The sequence below is a fragment of the Saimiri boliviensis genome, chromosome 3 (assembly GCF_048565385.1).
Source record: "Saimiri boliviensis isolate mSaiBol1 chromosome 3, mSaiBol1.pri, whole genome shotgun sequence".
Classification (NCBI taxonomy): domain Eukaryota; kingdom Metazoa; phylum Chordata; class Mammalia; order Primates; family Cebidae; genus Saimiri; species Saimiri boliviensis.
This window is the reverse complement of record NC_133451.1, coordinates 81,950,594-81,973,560: the sequence shown is the minus strand read 5'-3', so window position 1 is coordinate 81,973,560 and position 22,967 is coordinate 81,950,594. Positions and strand designations below refer to the sequence as shown.

At 36.9% G+C, this 22,967-nt stretch overlaps 1 protein-coding gene across 12 annotated transcripts in view; it reads left to right on the top strand.

Annotated features, from left to right (window-relative positions):
- The window catches only part of FAM13A (family with sequence similarity 13 member A), a 367,080-nt gene that overhangs the window by 191,227 nt on the left and 152,886 nt on the right, over positions 1–22,967 (top strand). For 9 of the 12 annotated variants that reach the window (XM_010334789.3, XM_010334792.3, XM_074396428.1 and 6 more), the window contains one exon: positions 7,214–7,297. The exons of the other annotated variants lie outside the window; for them this stretch is intronic. In XM_010334789.3, coding sequence (XP_010333091.2) covers positions 7,214–7,297 — 84 coding nt within the window. The remainder of the gene's footprint in view (positions 1–7,213; positions 7,298–22,967) is intronic. 12 annotated transcript variants of the gene reach the window in all.

Here is a 22,967-nt window from a genome sequence, read left to right as displayed (position 1 = left end):
TAACAAGAGCGAAACTCTGTCTCAAAAAAAAAAAAAAAAAAGCGTGAATGCTGGAAGGCAGGAAGGGACTTGGGGTACTTAAAGATAGAAAAGGCCATGGTGGCTGGGGCATAACAAGGGAGAGGGCAAATGGTATGAGATTAGAGATGTAGACAAGGGCTAGATTATTGGGGCTGTGTAGGTCGTGGTAAGGAATCTGGATTGTATTACAGGAATACAATGGTATGTATTAGAAGATGTGTCAGTGGAATGATGTGTCATTGGAATATTTAGGGTAGAGAAGTGACATCATCTGATTTATATGTACAAAGCTTGTAGAAGGCAACATGTTTGAAATAATTTAGGTGAACAATGATGGTTATGATTGGAGTGGCTGTGCACGTAGGAAAGAATAGACAGATTTCTGTTTATCTTGAGATAGTACTGACTGGACTTGGTGGGCTAGATGCAAGAGGTATGGGAAAGGGAGGAATCAAGTTGTATTAAGTTAGATTAGACACTGTCTTGAGCAAGTAGGCACCATTTGCTAATCTAGGGTAGACTCAAAGACTGTCAGAATTTTTTACTGATAATTTACAAGCTCAAGTTTGAATATACTATGTATAGGGTTGCCAGTTAGGCAGTTAGATATAAATAATGTGAGCTCAGGAGAAACATCAAAGACAGAGATACAAATTTGGGCAACATTATATATTGGTTGTATTTAAAAGGCATGAAGGTTAATGATTTCATTATATCATTTGGAAAAAGAAGACTTCTCTGTATCAACTCTTGAGTCACTCTGACTTCCTACATTCATTTATTTAACACATATTTATTGAGTTCTTACTACACCAGGCACTTCTCTATGGCATTGTGATCACAGTAGTGAGTAAAAGGAGACCAACTATTTGCTATTGTAGTTGTTGTCATCATCTCCTCCCCCTCCTCCTCCTCCTTTTTTTCTTCTTCCTCTTCTTTTCCTCCTCCTCCTTCTTCTCCTTCTCTTTTCTCTTCCTCTTCCTCTTTATTCTTCTTTCTTCTCTCTTCTGTCTTCTTTCTTCTATAGGGTTTCTGTCACCCTGGCTAGAGTATAGTGGTGTGATCATGGCTCACTGCAGGTTTGACCTCTTGGGCTCAATAGATCCTCCTGCCTCTCAGCCTCCTGAGTAACTAGGACTACAGGAATGTACCACCATGCCTGCCTAATTTTATTTCATCGTTTTTGTAGAGATGGAGTCTCACTATGTTGCCCAGGCTTAGACTTCTGTTTAGTAGAGTAGATATGTAACTTTTTTGTATAGAGGAGGAGCAGCAGCCAACGACCCTATATGGAGTTGGTCAGGGTGAGTAGGAAAATGTTTTCCCCCTATATGATGAGTGTGTTTGTGTGCATGTGTGTGTGTGAGTTTTTCTGTCTGTGTGTATGTCTGTATATGAAGAAAAGAGGTGATTTATTATGGGATTTGGTTCACATGATTTTGGAGGCTAAAGAGTTCTATAATATGCTGTTTGCAAGCTCTAGTGAACCAGGGAAACTGGTAGCAAGGTTCAGTCTAAGTCTGAAGGCCTGAGAGCCTGGGAGACTGCTGGTGCAAGTCCAGAGTCTGAAGGCTGGAGAACCTGGAGTTTTAATGTCCAAGAGCAGGAGAAGATGGGTGTCCCAGCTCTAGGAGAGAGAGAAAATTCACCTTTCCTATGCCATTTTGTTCTATATATGTCCTCGGCCAATTAGATGGTGCCTGCCCACATTTGGTAAGAGTGGATCTTCCTTACTCAGCCCACTGATTCAAATGCCAGCCTGTTCCAGAAACACCCTCACAGATATATCCAGAAATAATGTTTGGCAACTCTTTGGGCATGTCTTCATTCAGTCAAGTTGACACCTAAATTTAACCATCACAAGCCACCTACCAGTGAGGTCATGGAAGCTAAGAGAGGAGAGTAATTTAAAAACAGTCACCTTCTTCAAATATTGATAAGAACATGAGTAAGATGGAGGCAGAGCTGTGACTGTTTTGGCAGATTCAGTGAAATAGACAAAGAACAGATCTTAGGGCATTGAAGAATGATTTGGAGGTGAAGAAGTAGAGACAGTGAGTGAAGATGGCTGTTTTATAGGAATTTACTATGCAGGGAAGCAAAAATGTAGGGCCACAGCTAATGGGAGATGTAGGATTAAGGTATTCTTTTAAAATAAACAGAAGCAATGAGCTGTGACTCCAGAGCATGCTTGTGATTGATAGGAATGATCTTAGTGGGGAGGGAGGGAGAGGAGATCATTGAAGGAGCAACTTTTGGGGAGGTGAGAGAGATGAGATCCACTGTGCATATGGAGGGAATTGCTCTTCGATACAACCAGTCTTATCTTTCATTGCAATAACAGGGAGGGCAGAGAGGAGGGAATGATTTCAGCCAGGTTTGTAGATTTGTTGATGTGACAATGAGTAGCTTCTGCTCCGATGTTTCCATTTTTCCAAAGATTATGAAGCAAGAATGGAAAGAAAGGGGTTTGAGAAGAGAGGAAAAGGCAAGAAATATCATCTTGGAAAGTTGAAAATCAAGTTACTCAAGAAGTATAGCAGAATTGCTGTACCTGAGGGATGGCCCATTCAGAGTTTGTGGTCGTAAATTTAATGTGAAACCAATCAACCAATTCTATAATTTTCTTCCCGCCCCTTTGAGTTGCACTATTCCCAGCACAGAGAAAGCATATAGCTAGATTCGTCCAACATTTTACTTTCGTGAGGTGAATACAATTATTGGCGACTGGAGGGAAGAGATGAAGGGTATTAGCAAGAGAATAAAGGATCATAAAGGGAATTTAAGAAGGGAATTAAGAAGGGACTAAAAGCTGGAGTAATGCCCAGGGTGTTGTGAAGGGGATTTTATCCGTTCAGTTTACTCAGTCACATAACAATTGAGCTCCTACTGTGTGCCCAACCTAGTTATAGGTTCTGTGGACATGATACATTTATGAACAAGACTGACCACGTGTTCTCACAGAGTAGGGTGAGATGGACAATAAAGAATTAAAACCATAAGTGTAATTCAAAGTCAGATATTTCTAAGGGCTATGGAAAAACATAGGGTAAGGAGACAGAGAGCAAGTGGAAGAGGAGAGAGGTGGTGATTAGAGAGCCCTCTCCAGGTGCCGTCCTGGGAAGAGAATCTGCTCCAGTGAAATTGAGCAAAGACCTGAATGAAACAAGGAAGCGAGACTTAAAAGAGCTGTGAGGGGAGTAGTGTGCAAGGCTGAGGGGGCAGTGAGTGCTTTTCTGTCTTTAAATGCCATTAGTAGTTGAATAGTAATGCAAAAGAGGCCATGATAAACAAGGTATTTTTTCCCTTCCTTATTGTATTTTTAATTGGTGTTCTCATGATACCATGTCACAGCTGGTTTAAGCAAGTAGGTGTTGTGCAGAGGTCACTAAAGTGAGCAATCATCAGTCAAAAGTCTCATGTAAGTAGACCAAATGTTTACAATAAATACAAATAGACCCTATATAATCTATTAATGTCCAGTTTGGCCCTTCATTCTCCAGTGCCCAGCATTGGAATACCACCCATTCCAACAAGTAGTAAGATTCAGCTGATGTTCATTGAATACATATCCATGCCTACTTACAAGTTAACACTCAGAAACTCACTTTTTCCAAAAAGTTCTTCTAAAGGAAAAGTTTGAACACAAACCCAAGGTCTCTTCCTTGTTCCTTGAGAATATGCGAACTTTTACATGGGTTTGTAAAAAATTTAGAATTCACAAAGCATTGAAATTCATCCTTATAAAGTATATAATCTATGGTTTTTGAGTGTTCACAAAATTGTACAATCACCACCATAACCTAATTCCAGAATATTTTTATCACCCTTAAAAGAAACCTTGGCCGGGTACACTGGCTCGCACCTGTAATTCCCAACACTTTGGTACACCAAGGCAGGTGAATCATGAGGTCAGAAGGTCGAGACCATCCTGACCAACAAGATGAAATCCCGTTTCTACTAAAAATAGGAAAATTAGCTGGGCATGGTGGCGCATGCCTGTAGTCCCAGCTACTCAGGACGCTGAGGCAAGAAAATCACTCGAACCTGGGAGGCGGAGGTTGCAGTGAGCCAGGATTGCACCACTGCACTCCAGCCTGGCAACAGAGCAAGTCTCCATCTCAAAAAAGAAAGAAACCTCATGTACTTCAGACCGATTAGCAGTCACTCCACGTTCACCACTCCCCCCAGCCCCTGGCATAACCAGTCTTTCTGTTAGTAAGTATTTGTCTATTCTGGACATTTTATATAAGTGGAATTACACAGTATATGTCCTTTTTGTCTGATTCTTTCACTTAGCATGTTTTCAAAGTTCATGTTATAGCAGGTGTCAGTACTTTATTCCTTTTTATAGCTAAATAATATCCTATTATGTGACAATATCATGTCTTGTTTATCCATTCATCAGTTGACGGGCATTTGGATTGTCACCACTTTTAGGCTATTATGAATAATGCTACTATTGCATTTGTGTATATGTTTATGTGGACATAAATTTTCAACTTTCTTAGGTGCATATGTACAAGTATAAATGGCTTTATAAAGGCTTGTAAAATGTTTTGTCTTAATACTTCATACTTAACTGCATAATATATGTTTTAAAAGAATACATTGTCATTACATTATTTGCTTAGGCTACTAGTTGAATTATTTAACTTTTTTCCAGAAAACTAAGTACCATGGGGCTTGCAGGAAGGTGTTACCTGTGTCCTGTGGCTCTGCAGCCCCCTCGCTCACTGCTTGCTGCATGCAAGGGTAGGGGCTGCTGTTTCAGTACCATTCTGATGGGGCACTGGGAATGCAACTCTGAACAGGTGCTGGCTTGTCTTTTCATCAATAAATACTGCTTATTCCTTGAGCTGGATATCTTAACTGCCAGTTCATTCTCAGACTGCTGAAGTTTACTTTGTCTGTGTTGTCTGAGTTTAAAGTCATAAAACAAAAAATAAACATGATTCATGTAGGTGACATTTGCAAATAGAAGTTTAGAAAAAATGTTTTCAGTCTTATAGGGAAAAGTTGACTGTCAACATTGTGCCTTTTGAAATAAATGAATATAATTCCAGCAAATTTTAAATCATAGAGACAGGGGCAGAAAATAGAATAAAGAAATACTGTCACTTCTCTTTTATGCTTAAGGAAGAAAGAATTATAGGCATTTGTAAACACTCAGTCATAGATAAAAATCAGATGTTTCTATTAATTTCCCTTAACAGTCAGCCTTGTTTCTTTTCATCATATTCTAGCATTTATATACCAGTAGTTTAAAAAACGGGTACAAGCATAAAGCATAATTGTGTTATTCAAGCATAGCCAAATTATGCGATAGATTATGCAGTTGGCTCTCCTAAATGCCATGCTGGATATAGTTTATCCCTCTCACAGTGAGTCAGAAGCGGGAATGGGTTCATTCACCATTTCCAGAAAGCAACTTACCACCAGCAGGTGTTGTAACTGGTGGGAAAGGGTAGGACCAGAAAGCACACTTATTTAGGGATCTTAGAATTGTACCCTTTGGTACTTACACAGGGCTACGTGAGGCCACAGGCAGCTGAAAGGGTTGGCAGTACCTGCAGCTACTCCCCAGCTTAGAAGAAGCCTCCAATCCCCTATGTGTCTGGGAATGTTTGTCCCTAGCACAAACCTGAGAACAGGTGCTGTGTACTGCTTTGTCATCCAAGCATGAGTCTCAGCTTTGCCACCGTCTATGTGGTCTTGGACATATCACCTCAGGATCCAAGTCCCTCATCTGTAAAATCAGGGAGGCAGACTAGTTGACCTTTGAAAAACTCTTTTGGCTTTAGAATGCGATGGCTCCACAACTTAGTGGTTTAAGATGTCAAATATAGTGTGTTGGAGATGAATAACATGTAACAGCTGTAAGAGCTCAGGCCCTAAAGTTATACATAACGAACTTTGAGTCCTGTGTGACCTTGGGCAAGTTAAGTGAATTTCTGTAAGACTGCGTTGTGTTAGCCTTAAAAAGGAGATGATGATGACAGTTGCTAGCTCATAGGACTATTGGGGGTAAAAATGGCATTATAAATGCAGAGGCTTTAGCAGTGCCTGATAGATCATCTTTGATAGATTCAATCTTTGGTCATAATAGGTAGTGTTGTTACTTTCTTTAGGGACATTTTACCCTAATAATATATTGTTCCCTTTAGAAATAAGTGAATATAATTCCAGCAAATTTTAGTAATATTGTAAAGTATGTAGACTAAAATTATGTTTAAAAGATTATGATGAATTAGCTGTAGACTAAACTTTAAAAAATGTATAATTTAGATTATTGAATGGCAGGAATATTGGGGAAAAATGGGACACTGAGAATTATGGAATAAGCAAAAACAAATCTGACTTTCTCCTTAGCCTTCTCATTGTCTGTATAATTTTCCTTTTATGTATTCTTTTCCTATCTTAATTTGGAGATGGAATCATCTATGGAAAGCTTATCCAAGTTAATGGCTATTTGAAAGTGAGGCTCTGCATTATTGAAACAACAAAACTAACAAGATTACTGTCATTTCTGTTTATCGTGTAGGAATACAAACTAATAAATCTATACAGTTCTGCCTCAGCTGCCGCCTTGTAATTGCTGCCATTATTTTGGCAAATGTTTTGGCGTGAACCAAGGACTTAGAGGTTTAATAATTCTGGAATTTAATAATTCTGGAAACTGATACGCATATATTCTTCCACAGGGCATTAATAGAAAACTATCACTATTTAATAGTTGTTCGCTAGATTATCTGAAGGAATTTGCTTAAGATCAAGTATGTAAAGAGTCAGAACCCATCTGTAAAATGTGGGGAACATTGGCAACTTTACGTTTGTTGGTTGAGATATTGAAGATTTAACTATTCACTTCTCAAAACAAGAACAAACTGTCTAGAGTGGATATATATGTGATAAAATGATATAATAGTGCAGATAAGATTTTTAAAGATTACTTCTGAATATATATACTGTATATCTCCCACCTCCTCCATCACCATCTGATCTTATTTTATTGTTGTATATGACAAGTGAGAGGAAGTTTTGACCCCTTACTCCAGTTTCACCAGCTTCTAATGTGAACAACTCAATCCAGAAATGCTCTCTCTTAAAAATTTCTTTTCACTTCCTTGTAATTTTTGGTTAGGGTAAATGTTTTTTAATCCCTAATGTTTCCTTTACACTTCTTTTATAGGAAGCCAGTTATAGGAACTCCCTGCCCATCCTTTTAACAAGAGGCTTAGAAAGAGACATGCCAAAACCACCTCCAAAAACCAAGGTAAACTATGTTTGCTCTTTAGGCGACCATGTGAAATCTTTAGCATGGTTCTTGGTTTTTGTTGTTGTTTGTTTGTTTGTTTGTTTGTTCTGAGACAGAGTCTTGCTTTTTCATCCAGGCTGAAGTGCAGTGGCACAATCTTGGCTCACTGCAACCTCCGCCTCCCGGGTTTATGAGGTTCTGCTGGCTCAGCCTCTGGAGTAGCTGGGACTACAGGCATGCACTGCCATGCTCAGCTAATTTTTGTATGTTTAGTGGAGACGGGGTTTTGCCATGATGGCCAGGCTGGTCTCAAACTCCTGACTTCAGGTGATCTACCTGCCTTGGCTTCCCAAAGTGCTGGGATTACAGGCATGAGCCACCACACCCGGCCAGCATGGTTCTTTATGCTCTACGATTTCCATGCTCTGTTCCTTGCATTTTCTTCAGCCATTTTGGTTTTTTGTTTCTTTGCTTTTTTTGGGAAGTAGGCATGGGGGAGCGTTGGGAGAGGATCTGGTGATATAAAAGTACTTTTGGTGTAGTACATTTAATCCATGGTTGTATTCAGCCACGAATTCTTAGGACATACCTATTATTTAACAGACAGTGCTAATTTTTAGTAGATGGTTTTACTTCTGCTTAGTAACAACTGTTTCTGCGGGACCGTGCCTTTTGCAGGAACATGGATGGAACTGGAGGCCATCATGCTTAGCCAACTAATGCAGGCACAGAAACCCGAATGCCACATTCTCACTTATAAGTGAGAGCTAAATGATAAGAACTTCTGAACACAAAGTAGGAAACAACAGACTCCAGGGCCTACTTGAGGGTGAAGGGTGAGAGGAGGGAGAGGAGCAGAAAAGATAACTGTTGAGTACTGGGCTTAATACCTGGGTGATGTAATATGTAATATGTAATATGTACAACAAACCCCCATGACACAAGTTTACCTATGTAGCCTTCACATGTACCTCCAAATGTAAAATTAAAAAAAAAATTTTAAAGAAATATATAAAAAGTAAAATGCCAAAAAGTTCACTATTCAAAAAGAAAAAGGACCAGCCTGGTCAACATGGTGAAACCCCATTTCTACTAAAAATACAAAAAAAATTAGCTGGGCTTGGGTGGCATGCACCAGTAATCCCAGCTACTTGAGAGGCAGAGGCAGAAGAATTGCTTGAACCCAGAAGACAGAGGTAGCAGTGAGCCAAGATCATGCCTTTGCACTCCAACCTGGGCAACAAGAATGAGGAATAGGAGAGGAGAGGGGGAGGGGAGGGGAGGGGAGGGGAGGGGAGAGGAGAGAAGAGGACAAAGAGAGGAGAGGGGAGGAGATGAGATGGGATGGGAGGGGAGGGGAGGGGAGGGGCTGGGCTTTCTAGCCTCCAACATAGGAAATAGTCAAGTGCAATAGATCTTCCTAGGGTACTTCTAAGCATAATAGAAATGCATGAGATTTCATTTTCCCTTCTGGGGGTAAAGTGTTCAGCTGTGATTTTTAAAAACATAAAAATCACTTTATTGATGTTTCATAATTATGAAGTAACACATAATCAATGGAAAGTATTTACATAAATTTTAACAAAAAAATAAGATGATAGATATGATAGAATAAAGGTGTTAATGTGTAACATTTTGTCTCCCTTAGTAAGAAAAAGATCCAAAATGCACATAGTTGTTTTGCCAGTGAAAAGAAAAACTTCTTATTTTCTTCAACTTTTATTTAAGTTCAGGGGTACATGTGCAGGATGTGCAGACTTGTCACATTGATAAACATGCACCTTGATGGTTTCCTACACAGATCTCCTCCCATCACCTAGGCATTAAGCCCTGCACCCATTCATCCATTAGCTATTCCTGATGCTGTCCCTCCCCCAACACCACCCCACAGACAGGTCCCAGTGTGTGTTGTTCCCCTCCCTGTTTCCATGTGGTCTTATGATTCAGCTCCCATTTTTAAGTGGGAACATGCAGTGTTTGGTTTTCTGTTCCTGCGTTAGTTTGCTGAGAATAGCAGTTTCCAGTTCCATCTACGTCCCTAAAAAGGAGGTGATCTTGTTCCTTTTTGTGGCTGCATAGTATTCTGTGGTGTATGTGTACCACATTTTCTTTATCAAATCTAACATTGATGGGCATTTGGGTTGATGCCATGTCTTTGATATTGGAATAGAACTGCAGTGAACATACGTGTGCATGTATTGTTATAATAGAATGATTTATATTCTTTTGGGTATATAGCCAGTAATGGGATTGCTGGGTCAAATGGTATTTATGGTTCTAGATCTTTGAGGAATAACCATATTGTCTTCCATGGTTATTGAACTAATTTACACTTCCACCAGCAGTGTAAAAGCATTTCTTTTTCTCTGCAACCTCACCAGCATCTGTTCTTTCTTGACTTTTTAGTAATAGCCATTCTGACTGGCATGAGATGGTATCTCATTGTGGTTTTGATTTGCATTTGTCTAATGATCAGTGAAGTTGAGCTTATTTTCCTGTTTGTTGACCACATAAATGTCTTTTGCAAAGTGTCTGTTCATGTCCTTTGCCCACTTTTTAATGGGATTTCTTTTTCTTGTAAATTTGTTTAAGTTCTTGTAGACTTAATATTAGATCTTCATCAGATGGATAAGTTGCAAATATTTTCTCCCATTCTGTAGGTTGTCTTTTCACTCTGGTGACAGCTTCTTTTGCTGTGCAAAAACTGTTTAATTTAATTAGATCCCATTTGTCAATTTTTGCTTTTGTTGCAATTACTTTTGGTGTTTTCATCATGAAATCTTTGCCCATGAGTATGTCCTGAATGGTATTGCCTACAATTTTTTTGTACAACTTTTGCAGCAAATGTAAAACCCAAAACTATAAAAATCCCAGAAATATTTAATCCATTTTGAATTAATTTTTGTATAATGTGTAAGGAAGGGGTCCAGCTTCAGTTTTCTACATATGGCTGTCCAGTTCTCTCAGCACCATTTATTAGAGAATCATTTTCTCATCATTTGCTTTTGTCAGTTTTGTCAAAGATCAGATAATTTTAGGTGTGCAGTCTTGTTTCTAAGTTCTCTATTCTATTCCATTGGTCTATGTGTCTGTTTTTGTACCAGTACCATGCTGTTCGTTTACCAGTACCATGCTGTTTTGGTTACTGTGCCTTGTACTGTAGTTTGAAGTCAGGTAGCATGATACCTCCAGCTTTGTTATTTTTGCTTAGAATTCTTTTTGTATGTTTGGGTTCTTTTTTGTTTCTATATGAATTTTACAATAGTTGTTTTCTAATTCTTTGAAGAATGTCAGTGATAGTTTAATGGGAATAGCATGGAATCTATAAATATTTTGAGCAGTATGTCTATTTTCATGATCCTGATTCTTCCTATCCATGAGCATGGAATGTTTATATTTGTTTGTGTCCTTTCTGATTTCTTTGAACAGTGATTTGTAGTTCTCCTTGAAGAGGTCCTTCACTTCCATTGTTAGCAGTATTCCTAAGTATTTTATTCTTTTTATAGTAATCGTGAATGGGAGTTCATTCATGATTTGGCTCTGTTGTTGGTGAATAGGAATACTATGAATTTTAAACATAGCTTTTTTATCCTGAAACTTTGCTGAAGTTGCTCATCAGCTTAAGAAGCTTTTTGGGTGAAATGTTGGGATTTTCTGGATATAGAAGTATGTCAACTGCAAATAGGGGTAGTTTGACTTTCCCTCTTTCTATTTGAATGCTCTTTATTTCTTTCTCTTGCCAGATTGCCCTGACCAAAACTTCTAATATGTTGAATAGGAATGGTGAGAGAGGGCATCCTTGTCTTGTGTCAGTTTTCAAGAGGAACACTTCCAGCTTTTGCTCATTCAGTATGATATTGGCTGTGGGCTTATCATATATAGTTCTTATTATTTTGAGGTATATTCCTTCAATACTTATTTCATTCAGAGTTTTTAACATGAAGTTTGTTGAATTTTATCAAAGGTCTCTTCTGCGTCTGTTGAGATAATCATGTGGGTTTTGTTGTTGCTTGTTTATATTTTGTCTTTAGTACTGTTTATGTGATGAATCACATTTACTGATTTTCATATATTGAACCAACCTTGTATACCAGCGATGAAGCTGACTTGATCATGGTGCATATGCTTTTTGATGTGTTGCTGGATTTGATTTGCTAGTGGTTTTTTTTTGACAATTTTTGCATTGCTGTTCATCAGGGATATTGGCCTGAAGTTCTCTTTTTTTGTTGTATCTCTACCAGGTTTTCATATCAGGATGATGCTGGCCTCATAGAATGAGTTAGGGAGGAGTCCCTCCTTTTCAGTTTTTTGGAATAGTGTCAGAAGATCTTCTTTGTACCTCTGGTAGAATTCTGCTGTGAATCTTTCTTGTCCTGGGCTCTTTTTAGTTATAGGCCATTTCTTATGCCTCAGTTTTAGAACTCATTATTTGTCTATTCAGAGATTCAATTTCATCCTGGTTCAGTCTTGGGAGGGTGTATGTGTCTAGAAATTTATCCATTTCTTCTAGATTTCTAGTTTATATGCATACAGGTGTTTGTAGGATTATCTTATGACTATTTCTGTGGGGTCAGTGGTGATATCCGCCTTATTATTTCTGATTGTCTATTTATTTTTCTTTCTTTCTTTTATTCTTTATTAGTCTAGCTAGTGGTCTATCTAATTTTTTTTTAAAGAGCTCCTGGATTTGTTAATTTTTTTGAAGAGTTTTTCATGTCTCTGTCTCCTTCAGTTCCACTCTTGTCTTCTGCTTGCTTTGGGCTTTGTTTGCTCTTGGTTCTCTAGTTCTTTTCATTGTGATGTTAGGCATTTGGTGCTATAAATTTCCCTCTTAACACTGCTTTAGCTGAGTCCCAGAGATTCTAATACATTGTTTCTTTCTTCTCATTAGTTTCAAACAACTTATTGATTTCTGCTTTTAATTTCATTATTTACCCAAATGTCATTCAGGAGCAGGTTGTTCAATTTCCATGTAGTTGTGTGGTTTTGAGTGAATTTCTTAATCTTGAGTTCTAATTTGATTGTACTGTGGTCTGAGAGACTATTTGTTATGATTTCAGTTCCTCTGCATTTGTTGAGGAGTGTTTTACTTCCGATTATGTGGTCAATATTAGAGTAAGTGCTGTGTGGCAATGAGAATATATATTTTGTCATTTCTGGGTGGAGAGTTTTGTAGGTATCTATCAGGTCTGCATGATCCAGAGTTGAGTTCGGGTCTTGAATATCTTTGTTAATTTTCTGCCTACATAATCTAATATTTCAGTGGGGTTTTAAAGTCTTCCACTATTTTTGTGTGGGAGTCTAAGTCTCTTTGTAGGTCTCAAAGGACTTGCTTTAGGAATCTGGGTGCTCCTTTATTGGGTGCATATATATTTAAGACAGTTAGCTCTTCCTATTAAAATGAACCGTTTTCCGTTATGTAATGCTCTTCTTTGTCTTTTTTAAATTTTTTTTAGTTTAAAGCCTATTTTGTCAAAAACTAGGATAGCAACCCCTGCCTTTTCTGTTTTCCATTTGCTTGGTAAATTTTCCTCCATCTCTTTATTTTGAGCCTATGTGTATCTTTGACAGGAGTTGAGTCTGTTGAAGACAGGATAATGATGGATCTTGACTCTGTCCAGGTTGTCATTCTGTGTTGTTTAATTGGGGTGTTTAGCCCATTTACATTTAAGGTTAGTATTGTTACGTGTGAATTTGATCCTATCATCATGATGCTACCTGGTTATTTTACAGATTTGTTTATGTGAATGCTTTATAGAATTACTAATCTATATAATTCAGTGTGTTTTTGTAGTGGCTGGTTACAGTTTTTCTTTTCCATATTTAGTGCTTCCTTCAGGAGCTCCTGCAAGGCAAGCCTGGTGGTGACAGATTCCTTCGGCATTTGCTTGTCTGCAAAGCATCTTATTTCTCCTTTGCTTACGAAGCTTAGTTTGACCAGATATGAAATTCTGGGTTGGAAATTCTTTTATTTAAGCAGCTACCTCATTTCTCTGGCTTATTAGAGTTTCCACTGAGAGGTCCACCATTAGTCTGATAGGCTTCCCTCTGTAAGTGACCTGGTCTTTCTCCCTGGATGCCCTTAACATTTTTTCTTTCATTTTGACCTTAGAGGATCTAATGATTATGTATCTTGGGGTTGATCTTCTCATGCAGTATCTTACTAGGATAGCAACTCCTGCCTTTTCTGTTTTCCATTTGCTGGTTCTCTGGATTTCCTGAATTTGAATGTTGGCCTGTCTTGCTAGGTTGGGGAAGTTCTTCTGGATGATGCAAGTTTTTCAGCATATGAAGTATGTTTTCCAACTTGATTCCATTCTCCTTATCTCTTTCAGGTACCCCAATCTGTCATAGGTTCAATTTCTTTACATAATCCCATATTTCTCAGAGGTTTTGTTTATTTATTTTCATTCTTTTTTCTGTATTCTTGTCTGGCTATCTTATTTCAGAAAGGGAATCTTTAAGCTCTGATATTCTTTCCTCCACTTGGTCTATTCTGCCATTGATAGTTGTGATTGCATTGTGAATTTCTTGTATTGTGTTTTTCAGCTCTATCAGGTCAGTTATGTTCCTCTCTAGCCTGGCTATTCTGGCTGTCAGCTCCTGTCTTGTTTTATTACGATTCTTAGCTTCTTTGCGTGGTTTACAACATGCTCCTTTAGCTCTGCGAAGTTCTTTATTACCTGTCTTCCGAAACCTGCTTCTGTCAATTCAGCCATCTCAGCCTCCACCCAGTTCTGTGCCTTTACTGGAGAGGTGTTGCAGTCATTTGGAGAAGAGATGCTCTAGCTTTTTGAGTTTTCAGCATAGAAAAACTTCTTTAATCCAAAATGTTTGATGAGAATTTGATCATTTATTTGTCCATGCAAAAAAGTAATTGTATTAGTTTTATAGCCTCTTACTTTTCTAATCTTTAATCTTCATTTGAATAGAATGCTACTTACTTAGTATATATAATACTCCTAACTAGCCACCATGACATTTATTTCTTTTATTTCCATAGGTTTTGGGGGAACAGGTGGTATTGGGTTATATGAGTAAGTTCTTTAGTGGTGATTTGTAAGATGTTGATGCACCCATCACCCAAGCACTATACACTGAACCCAATTTGTAGCCTTTTATCCCTCAACTCCTTCCCACCCTTTCCCCACAAGTCCCCAGAGTCCATTGTATTAGTCTTATGCCTTTGCATCCTCAGAGCTTAGCTTCCACTTATGAGTGAGAACATACAATGTTTGTTTTTTTCATTACTGAGTTACTTCACTTAGAATAATAGTCCCCAGGTTCCATCATATATATGTATGTGTGTGAGTGTATACATATATATACACACGCACGTATACACACATACACACACACCCAGTTTCTTTATCCACTCATTGATGGACATTTTGGCTGGTTCCGTATTTTTGCAATTATGAATCATGCTGTTATAAACATGCTTTTAGTTCTCTAAGGAATCACCACGCTGTTTTCTGTAGTGGTTGTACGAGTTTACATTCCCATCAGCAGTGTAGAAGTGTTCCCTTTTTACTACATCCATACCAATATCTGTTATTTTTTTATTAGCCACTGTGATATTAATAGAGCTACTTTTTTTCCAGTTCTGAGACAACATATTCTTCAAACATGTTTGAATTCACTGTAGGCAAAGTTTTAAAAACTCTATTTTCTGATTTTAATAAGAAATAACTATAAAAATAATTGTAGTTTTATTTTCTAAGACAATTCAAGAGCAACATTGACCTATTATTTAGTGTTTAATTTATGGCAAGATTATATGGTTTATTTTTAAAGAAATAAAACCGCCTTTTCTTATAAAACTTATTCTGCTTTTATTCTTTTCTAGAAAATTATTTCAACTCTCTATTAACATTTCTTTTCTTGACTCAAACTATTTTTGTGTCTTTTTTACTGAAATATTTGCATGTACAAACTTACAGATGATTAATTCAAATGTATGGTAGAAATATGATTTACCATACATTTAGTAAACATTAAATGTCAAAAATATACTAACTAAGCAAATTCATTTTGGAAAAAATCGTGTGATTTGAAGAACATTTTTAGATAACATTTGCTTATTAACTCTATATGTATTGACTACTTTGAGGTGATGAGGCCTTAAATGAATGACTTCTAAAATAAAATATACTCTTGAAACTGGCCATAAAAATGTTTTGAAGCAATTCTGTTACTCTCATGAAATTAGTCTCATTTGTAATATGTTAGTTTTTTATATAATGAATCATAATTAATCTGCACTTACTGTCCTCCCTTTCATCTATCTGGCTGTATGGTTTGTGACCAACTAATTCAATACAGAAATTACTTCATTGGTTAAGCCTTGGTTTGTGACTTTGTCTTCTTTGTGGCCTTACATGGATGAGTTTAAGTTAACGTGAGCAAACTAAGCTCCACTTAGTTTGGGGTAATTATCTTTGTAATTTCAAATCTCAGAAATGAGGCAGAGCATGTGAACTATAAGAGATTATTAAGGTACTAACTCTGTCGCCAAGATTTTATCTTAAAATCTTTTTTCCTCCAGTTGATCTTTGAAAGCTAAAACTGAGAACACCTTCAAAATATGGTTAGTGTGTTCTTTCTAGGGTGACTTAGTGAGCTATGAGAGGGATGCATATCCTTGGTATTAATGGTACTCCATTTGGTGTCCATTGCTGTCTTCCTCAGACAACTCTAGTTACAGCTGTATTTGCCTTGGGCAGCGAACTATTTCTGATCCCTATATGGGCTAGAGATGTGAAATGGTAATTCATAAATGGCTTATGTCCATTAGCTCTGGAAATGTCTCTCTCATCTAAGCCATCTGCCCATACGTGTGTTCCCTCTGCCAGCTGGTGTCTCTGCTCTTGAGAGATGAGAAGTGTTATGTTTCTTTTCCTTAGGTAGGAAAGCCACATCTTAATTTGAGTCCAGCATGAAAAAGATGATACCTCTATTACACAGTGCCATGACACTTCTGGATGAGTAATGACTCCCAGCCCTGCTAATTCAAAGACGTACTCGTGTAACTATTCCATGCCCAATCCTGCATAAACTATATATGCCAACAAATAATTGGAATGGATGACACAGAAGAGAATATCAAGTAGATTTTTAGATTAAAAGATATAGAATGTAGAAAGACACAGCTCTTTGTAACTTAATATAGTTGTTAGGAGAGGAGACAAAGTCGTCTTCTACCAGACAGAGGTGCTATGGCTCTAAATAAGCATCATAACCCCTTTTCTTTGCTCAATATATAAACCCTGAAGAGAATCCAATGAACTGAGGGAAGAAAACAGTCTTCCTTCTCTTTTCCCTTAGGGTATGCTCTAGACTTCACACTATAGTTGCTGCGTTCTTAACCTTATCAAAAAACTCAAGGTAGGTCATTGTCTGAGGATAAATATAAGATTTATTCAGTGCTAGGATGAAAGTATAAAATAATGATCTATTTCCATTTTGGCTTTTATTAGGGGATAAAAAATGTACCAATAAAAATTTAAATTATAAGCACGTGATAGTTTTGGTTAGTTATTGGATTCTCCAAAGCTTTCATAGGTGTTTCTTTTATTAAACAGAGTCACATTAACTATAAGATGTGAGCTAAAGATAATGTAGTTGTCAAGCAACCAGTTACGGAGTAGAAACAACTGTTAATTTGTTTTACTTGTCAAAGGTTAATGTTTCCAGGAACCATGAAGAGATTTTATTCAATAATGAGATTAGATGTCACAGTTATCTTTTCTTAAATGCTTTTTAAAATGCCTGTGCAAAGTAAACCAGATTCTTAAAATAATATAAGATTTTGAGAAAATTTAGTGACCATATCATTTTTCAATACATAGTTCACAAAATGACTTAATAAACATTGAATTTTACCAAGTTTCCAAGTTATTGTAAAATCAGTGTTAGTGTGCATGCATACATTTTATGTTTCCTTCATTAATATATACATTATAATTAGTATTCTGTTTTTTCCAGTTAACATTATTTATGTTATGGGTTTCCATGCGTCAAACTAATTTGTGTGCTTATTGTTTTAGTAAAAGTAATAGTCGTAGTAGTAATAGAAATAATAGCAGTGATAATGATAACTAACATCAGTCAAGTTCCAAGCATTGTACCAACTACTTAATGTATTTTATCTCATCTAATCATATTTCATGTGTTACCATATTTAGCCATTTTGAATATTTGAGACTCTAATTTATCATTAGTATAAAAAACAACTATATAAGTGCTATAATAAAGAATAACTTTTGAATATGGAATAGTATTTTCTTAGATTTTATTATCTATGTTACAATTAAAGGATATGAGTAGCTTTAGAATTAAAGGGTATGACTAATCTATCCCAATGTACCATCTTTCCTCTCTCAAAGTAACACTATTTAAAAATTAAATTAGGCCAGGTGCGGTGGCTCGTGCCTGTAATTCTAGCACCATGGGAGGCTGAGGTGGGTGGATAATTTGAAGCCAGGAGTTCTAGACCAGCTTGGCCAACTTGGCAAAACACTGTCTCTACTCAGAATACAAAAATGAGGCATGATGGCACATGCCTGTAATCTCAGCTGCTCAGGAGGCTAAGGCACAAGAATTGCTTGAATCTGGGAGGCGGAGGTTGCAGTGACCCAAGATCTCCATTGCACTCCTGCCTGGGTGACAGAATGAGACTATGTCTCAAAATAGAAAAATAAATTAAAATTAGTACTTATCATTTTCATGTGTATTATAGGAACATTGCATATCTATATATCTATACATAATATATGTTATAGTTTTACAGGTTTTAAAACATTGTGTAAAAATAGTACACAGTGTACTGTGACTCCCTTTTTTTTTTCTATTCAAAATGCTGTCAATGTTAACTTTCAGTAAGAATATGGTTGTTATTCTAAGTTTTCTCCAATACTTAGATTGTCTCCAACATTTAAGTCACTTCCAATATTTTGTTATTACCAACATTTCTAAGTGACTAATTTTCACATGACTCATCCTATGCCCATGTGGAAATATTAGATCATCAGCATGTGCATCTTTAACTTGTCAGGTAATTACAAATGCCCTCTTAGGATGTTGCATCAACTTACATGCTAACATCTGTATATGATTGCTTCCATTTTTCACGTCCTCATCAGTCCTTGGTAATAGGAGTTTTTGTTGTTACTGTTTTTCCTCAGCCTAATGGCTTTAAGATGCATCTTGCTATTGCCTTAATTTGAATTGCTCTAATTTCTAGTTGTGCCAGAGACACTGAATATCCAAGTGTTTCCCAGCCCTTTGCAGTTAGGTGGGGCCAGTCAACTACTTACAGTGTTACTTCAGGAGCAGAGAATTCAAAAGCTTGTGCATAACTCTTGAACTGTATCTTATTGTACAGCAACTGCACAGTGCAGCATGGACCTTTTAGTTTCTTTGTGGAGCAGAGCCCCCTGTCAACCTGCATTGGATCTGTGTCATGACCAAAAATAAACCTGTTTTGTGAAGCTACTGAGGTTTGGGGTTTAATTTGTAACCTCATCATAATGAAGTCTATCCTGATTAATACAGATGGACAGCTTTTCATATGTTTATGCTGTCCTATGTTTAAGCTTTAATCGTATCTGTGATGATTAATTTGTGTGTTGCTTTGTTCTGTCATTGACAGTTTTACTATTGGATTATCACTTTTATTGATTTGTAAGAGTTTGCTTGTTAGCTGTTATCAGTTGTGTGTACCTTTTGTCAGTTTTTTCTATATTCATATATTTACTATATTCATGTTGAATATAGTACCTTAAAATGTATTAAAGATTTTTAATGTAATCAAATAAATCAATGTTACATTAACTAAAAATAATGTAGTATCAGCAAAAAATAATAAGCATTGTTTATTCTTTTTCAAATCTTTTATCATTTAACTTGTTTTCTTTCTTTTGGTTTGTCCTACTGTGTTGGTAGCGCGTTTAGCACAAGGTGAGGTAAAAGCGGTGATAGCATGCCTCCTTAACTTACTCCCTGATTTTAAGGGAAAATTTCTACATCTGGTTTTTAAATATGATGTTGACACTTAAAAAATAATTATTTTAGAATGCCACTTAGTGGACCTTTAATAAGGACTTGAAATTATTCAACCACTACTTTTATTTTGTATGAAAGTAGTTAGTGTCAGTATTTTTCTTGTTGTTGTTTCTTTCTCTTAAAAGATAGGATCTTGCTCTATCTGTGGCCCGGGCTGGAGTGCAGCGGCTCAGTCTTGGCTCACTGAAACCTCAGCTTCCTGACTTTAAATGATACACCTGCCTCAGCTTCCCAAGTAGCTTAGACTACAAGTGACCACCATACCCTGCTAATTGTTTTATTTTTTGTAGAGATGGGTTTTCACATCATTGCCCAGGTGGGTTTTAAACTCCTGGCTTTAAGCAGTCCTCCCACTTGGGCCTCCCAGAGTTCTGGGATTACAGGCTACGCCACTGTGCCCAGCCAGTGTGGTTTTATATCTGTTTTCCTTTATATATCTACTTATTACTGGGTTTATGACATTTGCTGTATTTGGTAGGTATGCTTTATGATTTTAAGGAGGCTCTTTCATATCTGCAGTTTGCTAAGAGTTTTTGTCTTAAATTAGTTAAATTTTAACAATGTTTTCTTCTGCATCTGTTAAGATAATTGTATGGCTTTTCTCTTTTACTCTTTTATTGTGAGGAGTTTTATTGATAGATGCTTCTAACCTTCAGCCAGTTTATCACTGGAATAAACCAGTTCTCAACCTGGCCTTGATACATATTTTTAAATATCTTATGAGTTTTGAGTAGCTGATTTTTTTTTTTTTTTTAGTATGGTTGTATCCATGTTTCTAAGTATGTTCTGCTCTGCATACTTTTAGGTATAAATGTTGTGTAGCCTAATAAAATGGATTGGAGAGAGTTTCTCTTCTTTTCTTATTCTTTTCTTTTTTCTTGAGGCAGGGTCTCACGCTGTCACCCAGGGTCTCACGCTGTCACCACGCTGGGGTGCAGTGGCATGATCACAGCTCACCGCAGCCTCAATCTTCCATGCTTGTGCCTCCCACTTCAGCCTCCTGAGTAGCTGGAACTACAGGCATGTGCCACCACACCTGGCTAATTTTTTGTATTTTTTGTAGAGATGTGGTTTTGCCATGTGTTTAAACTGGTCTTAAACTCCTGAGTTCAAGTGATCCACCTGCCTCAGCCTCCCGACGTTCTGAGATTACAGGTGTTAAGCTGCTGTGCCTGGCCCAAGTCTCTTTTTTCTAATCTCTGAAACAATTTAAGATTGAAACTATCAACTGCTTTAATATTTGGGAGAACATACTGATAAAACTTTCTGGGTCTGGTAGTGTTTACTGGTTTATTTGGTCTTGATGTTTTTCTTTTCTATTTGTTTTGGTAAATTGGCTTTTAACTAATAATCAATTTCTTTTATGGATATAGGTCTATTCAGATTTCTGTTCTGAATTTGTTTTGAAATTTGAATTTTCTAGGAAATTGTCTATTTTCAGTAATTGAGTTTATCAACATATTTTAATGTTAGCTCTTATTTGTACAATATTCTATCTGTAGTTATAAACTTATTTTCATTTGTAGTATTCTCTCTTGGAACCTTCTCTTTTGGGCTCCTGATTGGGCTTGCCAAAAATTTGTCTATTTTAATTATACTTTACAAAGAACCAGCTTTTATTTTTGTTGATTCTCTGCTGTATCTTTGTTTCCTGTTTCATTGATCTCTGATTGTTATTTCCTTTCTTCTCTGCATCTATTGTCCACATGGAGACCTTCATTTTTTTCATGTCTGTCAGCTTTTCCTCCATAGATATGTATTTTAAATATGGTTCTTACGTGTTGTGATATTGAAGGTTAATGATCAATTCCATGAGTGTATTTGCTCTATCTACAAAAGTCTCTTTTGATGTATTGAGTGTCCTTTATAACATTAGAGAGCTCTCCTTTAGGATAATGCCATTTCCTCCCCTTCTTTCTATTTGTTTTTGGTAATACTTCCAGAATGCCAGGCACATAATGATCCTCAATAAATGCTCAAGAGTGAAGGAATGAATGAATCAATTGTGTTTTTTTATTTCATGTGAACATGGTGAATGTTACATTGTGTGGGCGGTGGGGGGAATGGAATGTTGCTCTTTCAAATATCTACTCAAATTTATTACAGTTTTTGTTTAGAAAGGGTTCAGTAACTATTACATACATAATGCTCTATAGAATTTAAGATTTTGCGGTTTGTGTGTTTGTATCTTTCTTTAATTTGTTTGAGCTTTTCTTACTAATTTCCCGTCTGCTTTTTTCACTCCCATGTGTTTATGTGTATGAATGTGTGTGTATTTCATTTAGTAGAGAATGCTCCATCTTTTAATGGAAGTAGAAAACTACATATTTTGCTGTCTTCCCTGTAGGTGCCAGGCGTAAAGTTCTCTGTTTTCTCTTTTGCCTCTTCCACTATCTTGGGAAATCACTTTGCAAAGCTCTCTCTGCAATGCTTGGTAACATAAGTTTAATGGGGGTGGGGGAAGCTTTGTTGATTTGTCATTAGAGTCCTATATATGACTACATTTTCTCATTTTCTATTATAAGCATATTGATAAGTTTCTTAGGTCACTGCTAATCTATTTGAAGAATTCTTAGAATCTCATTAGAATTAATGAAAGGTAAGTTTAATTATTTGGATAGGATTTTTGCATGTTTTGTCAAATTTTATAACATATATCCTGTAATGTTAAAAATTAATACAAGGTTTAATAGTAAGTTTAAACAATAATGCAAAATATGGCATATCTTGGTATACCTAATTTCTTAAATGTTAATAATTTAGCTCATTTAACCCCTGTTTCTATACTTAGCATCTTTTCAGATGCTATAAGTAGTTGTAACCCTAGGCCAGGGATAAAAGGGACTCTATGAGAATCTCTACATCAGTGCTGCTGGGAAATCCAGTGCATATCCAGCCTTTTCTCCCTGTTTCTGAGGATCCAGTTTCCTGAAAGACTGGATTTAGATACCTGACCCCTGACCAGCCCTGTACCTGAATCATCTCCTCTCACATATCTGCCCTGCTTTGATAAGCACCCTGAAGCTTAGGCTCAGTTTGAACATTTCATCCCATCTATTCTGTGCCAGATGCTGGGACACAAAGGTGAATAGCCACTGCCTCTTACATTAAGCACCCAGGCTGAGCTGGAGACCAAACAGACATACAGGCAACTACATGAAAACATCACATGTGCTGAACTGATTTTCTGACCTCCAGTCTACCTTTGGTTTACATTCCTATTTGGCAAGAACCAGATTATCCTGGTTGCCTTTATTTTTCAGTAACCCTAAAGTTCACACTGACCTCTTTATTCCAGTTTCCCTTCATTTTCTCTGTTATACAATTATGACCAATGCCTACCCAAGGTTTTTAATGCTAACTGCCATAACAAACATCCCAATTATAGTATAGGCTGCATTCAGAATCAGTGTATTTCTCAGTTCTTCCACAGTCTGATGCAGGTAGAGTGGGATTCCTAAGCAGCAAGACCCTAAGCAGTGATTCTGGTCACAGGCTGCTTCCATCTTCTTCTACCTGTGTCATCTGCAAACATGGCTTCTGAAATGGGTACTGAAAAAAAGATAGAAGGCATGTGCAAAGTTCACAGGTCCATAACTGCCACAGCACAGAAGTGATACTT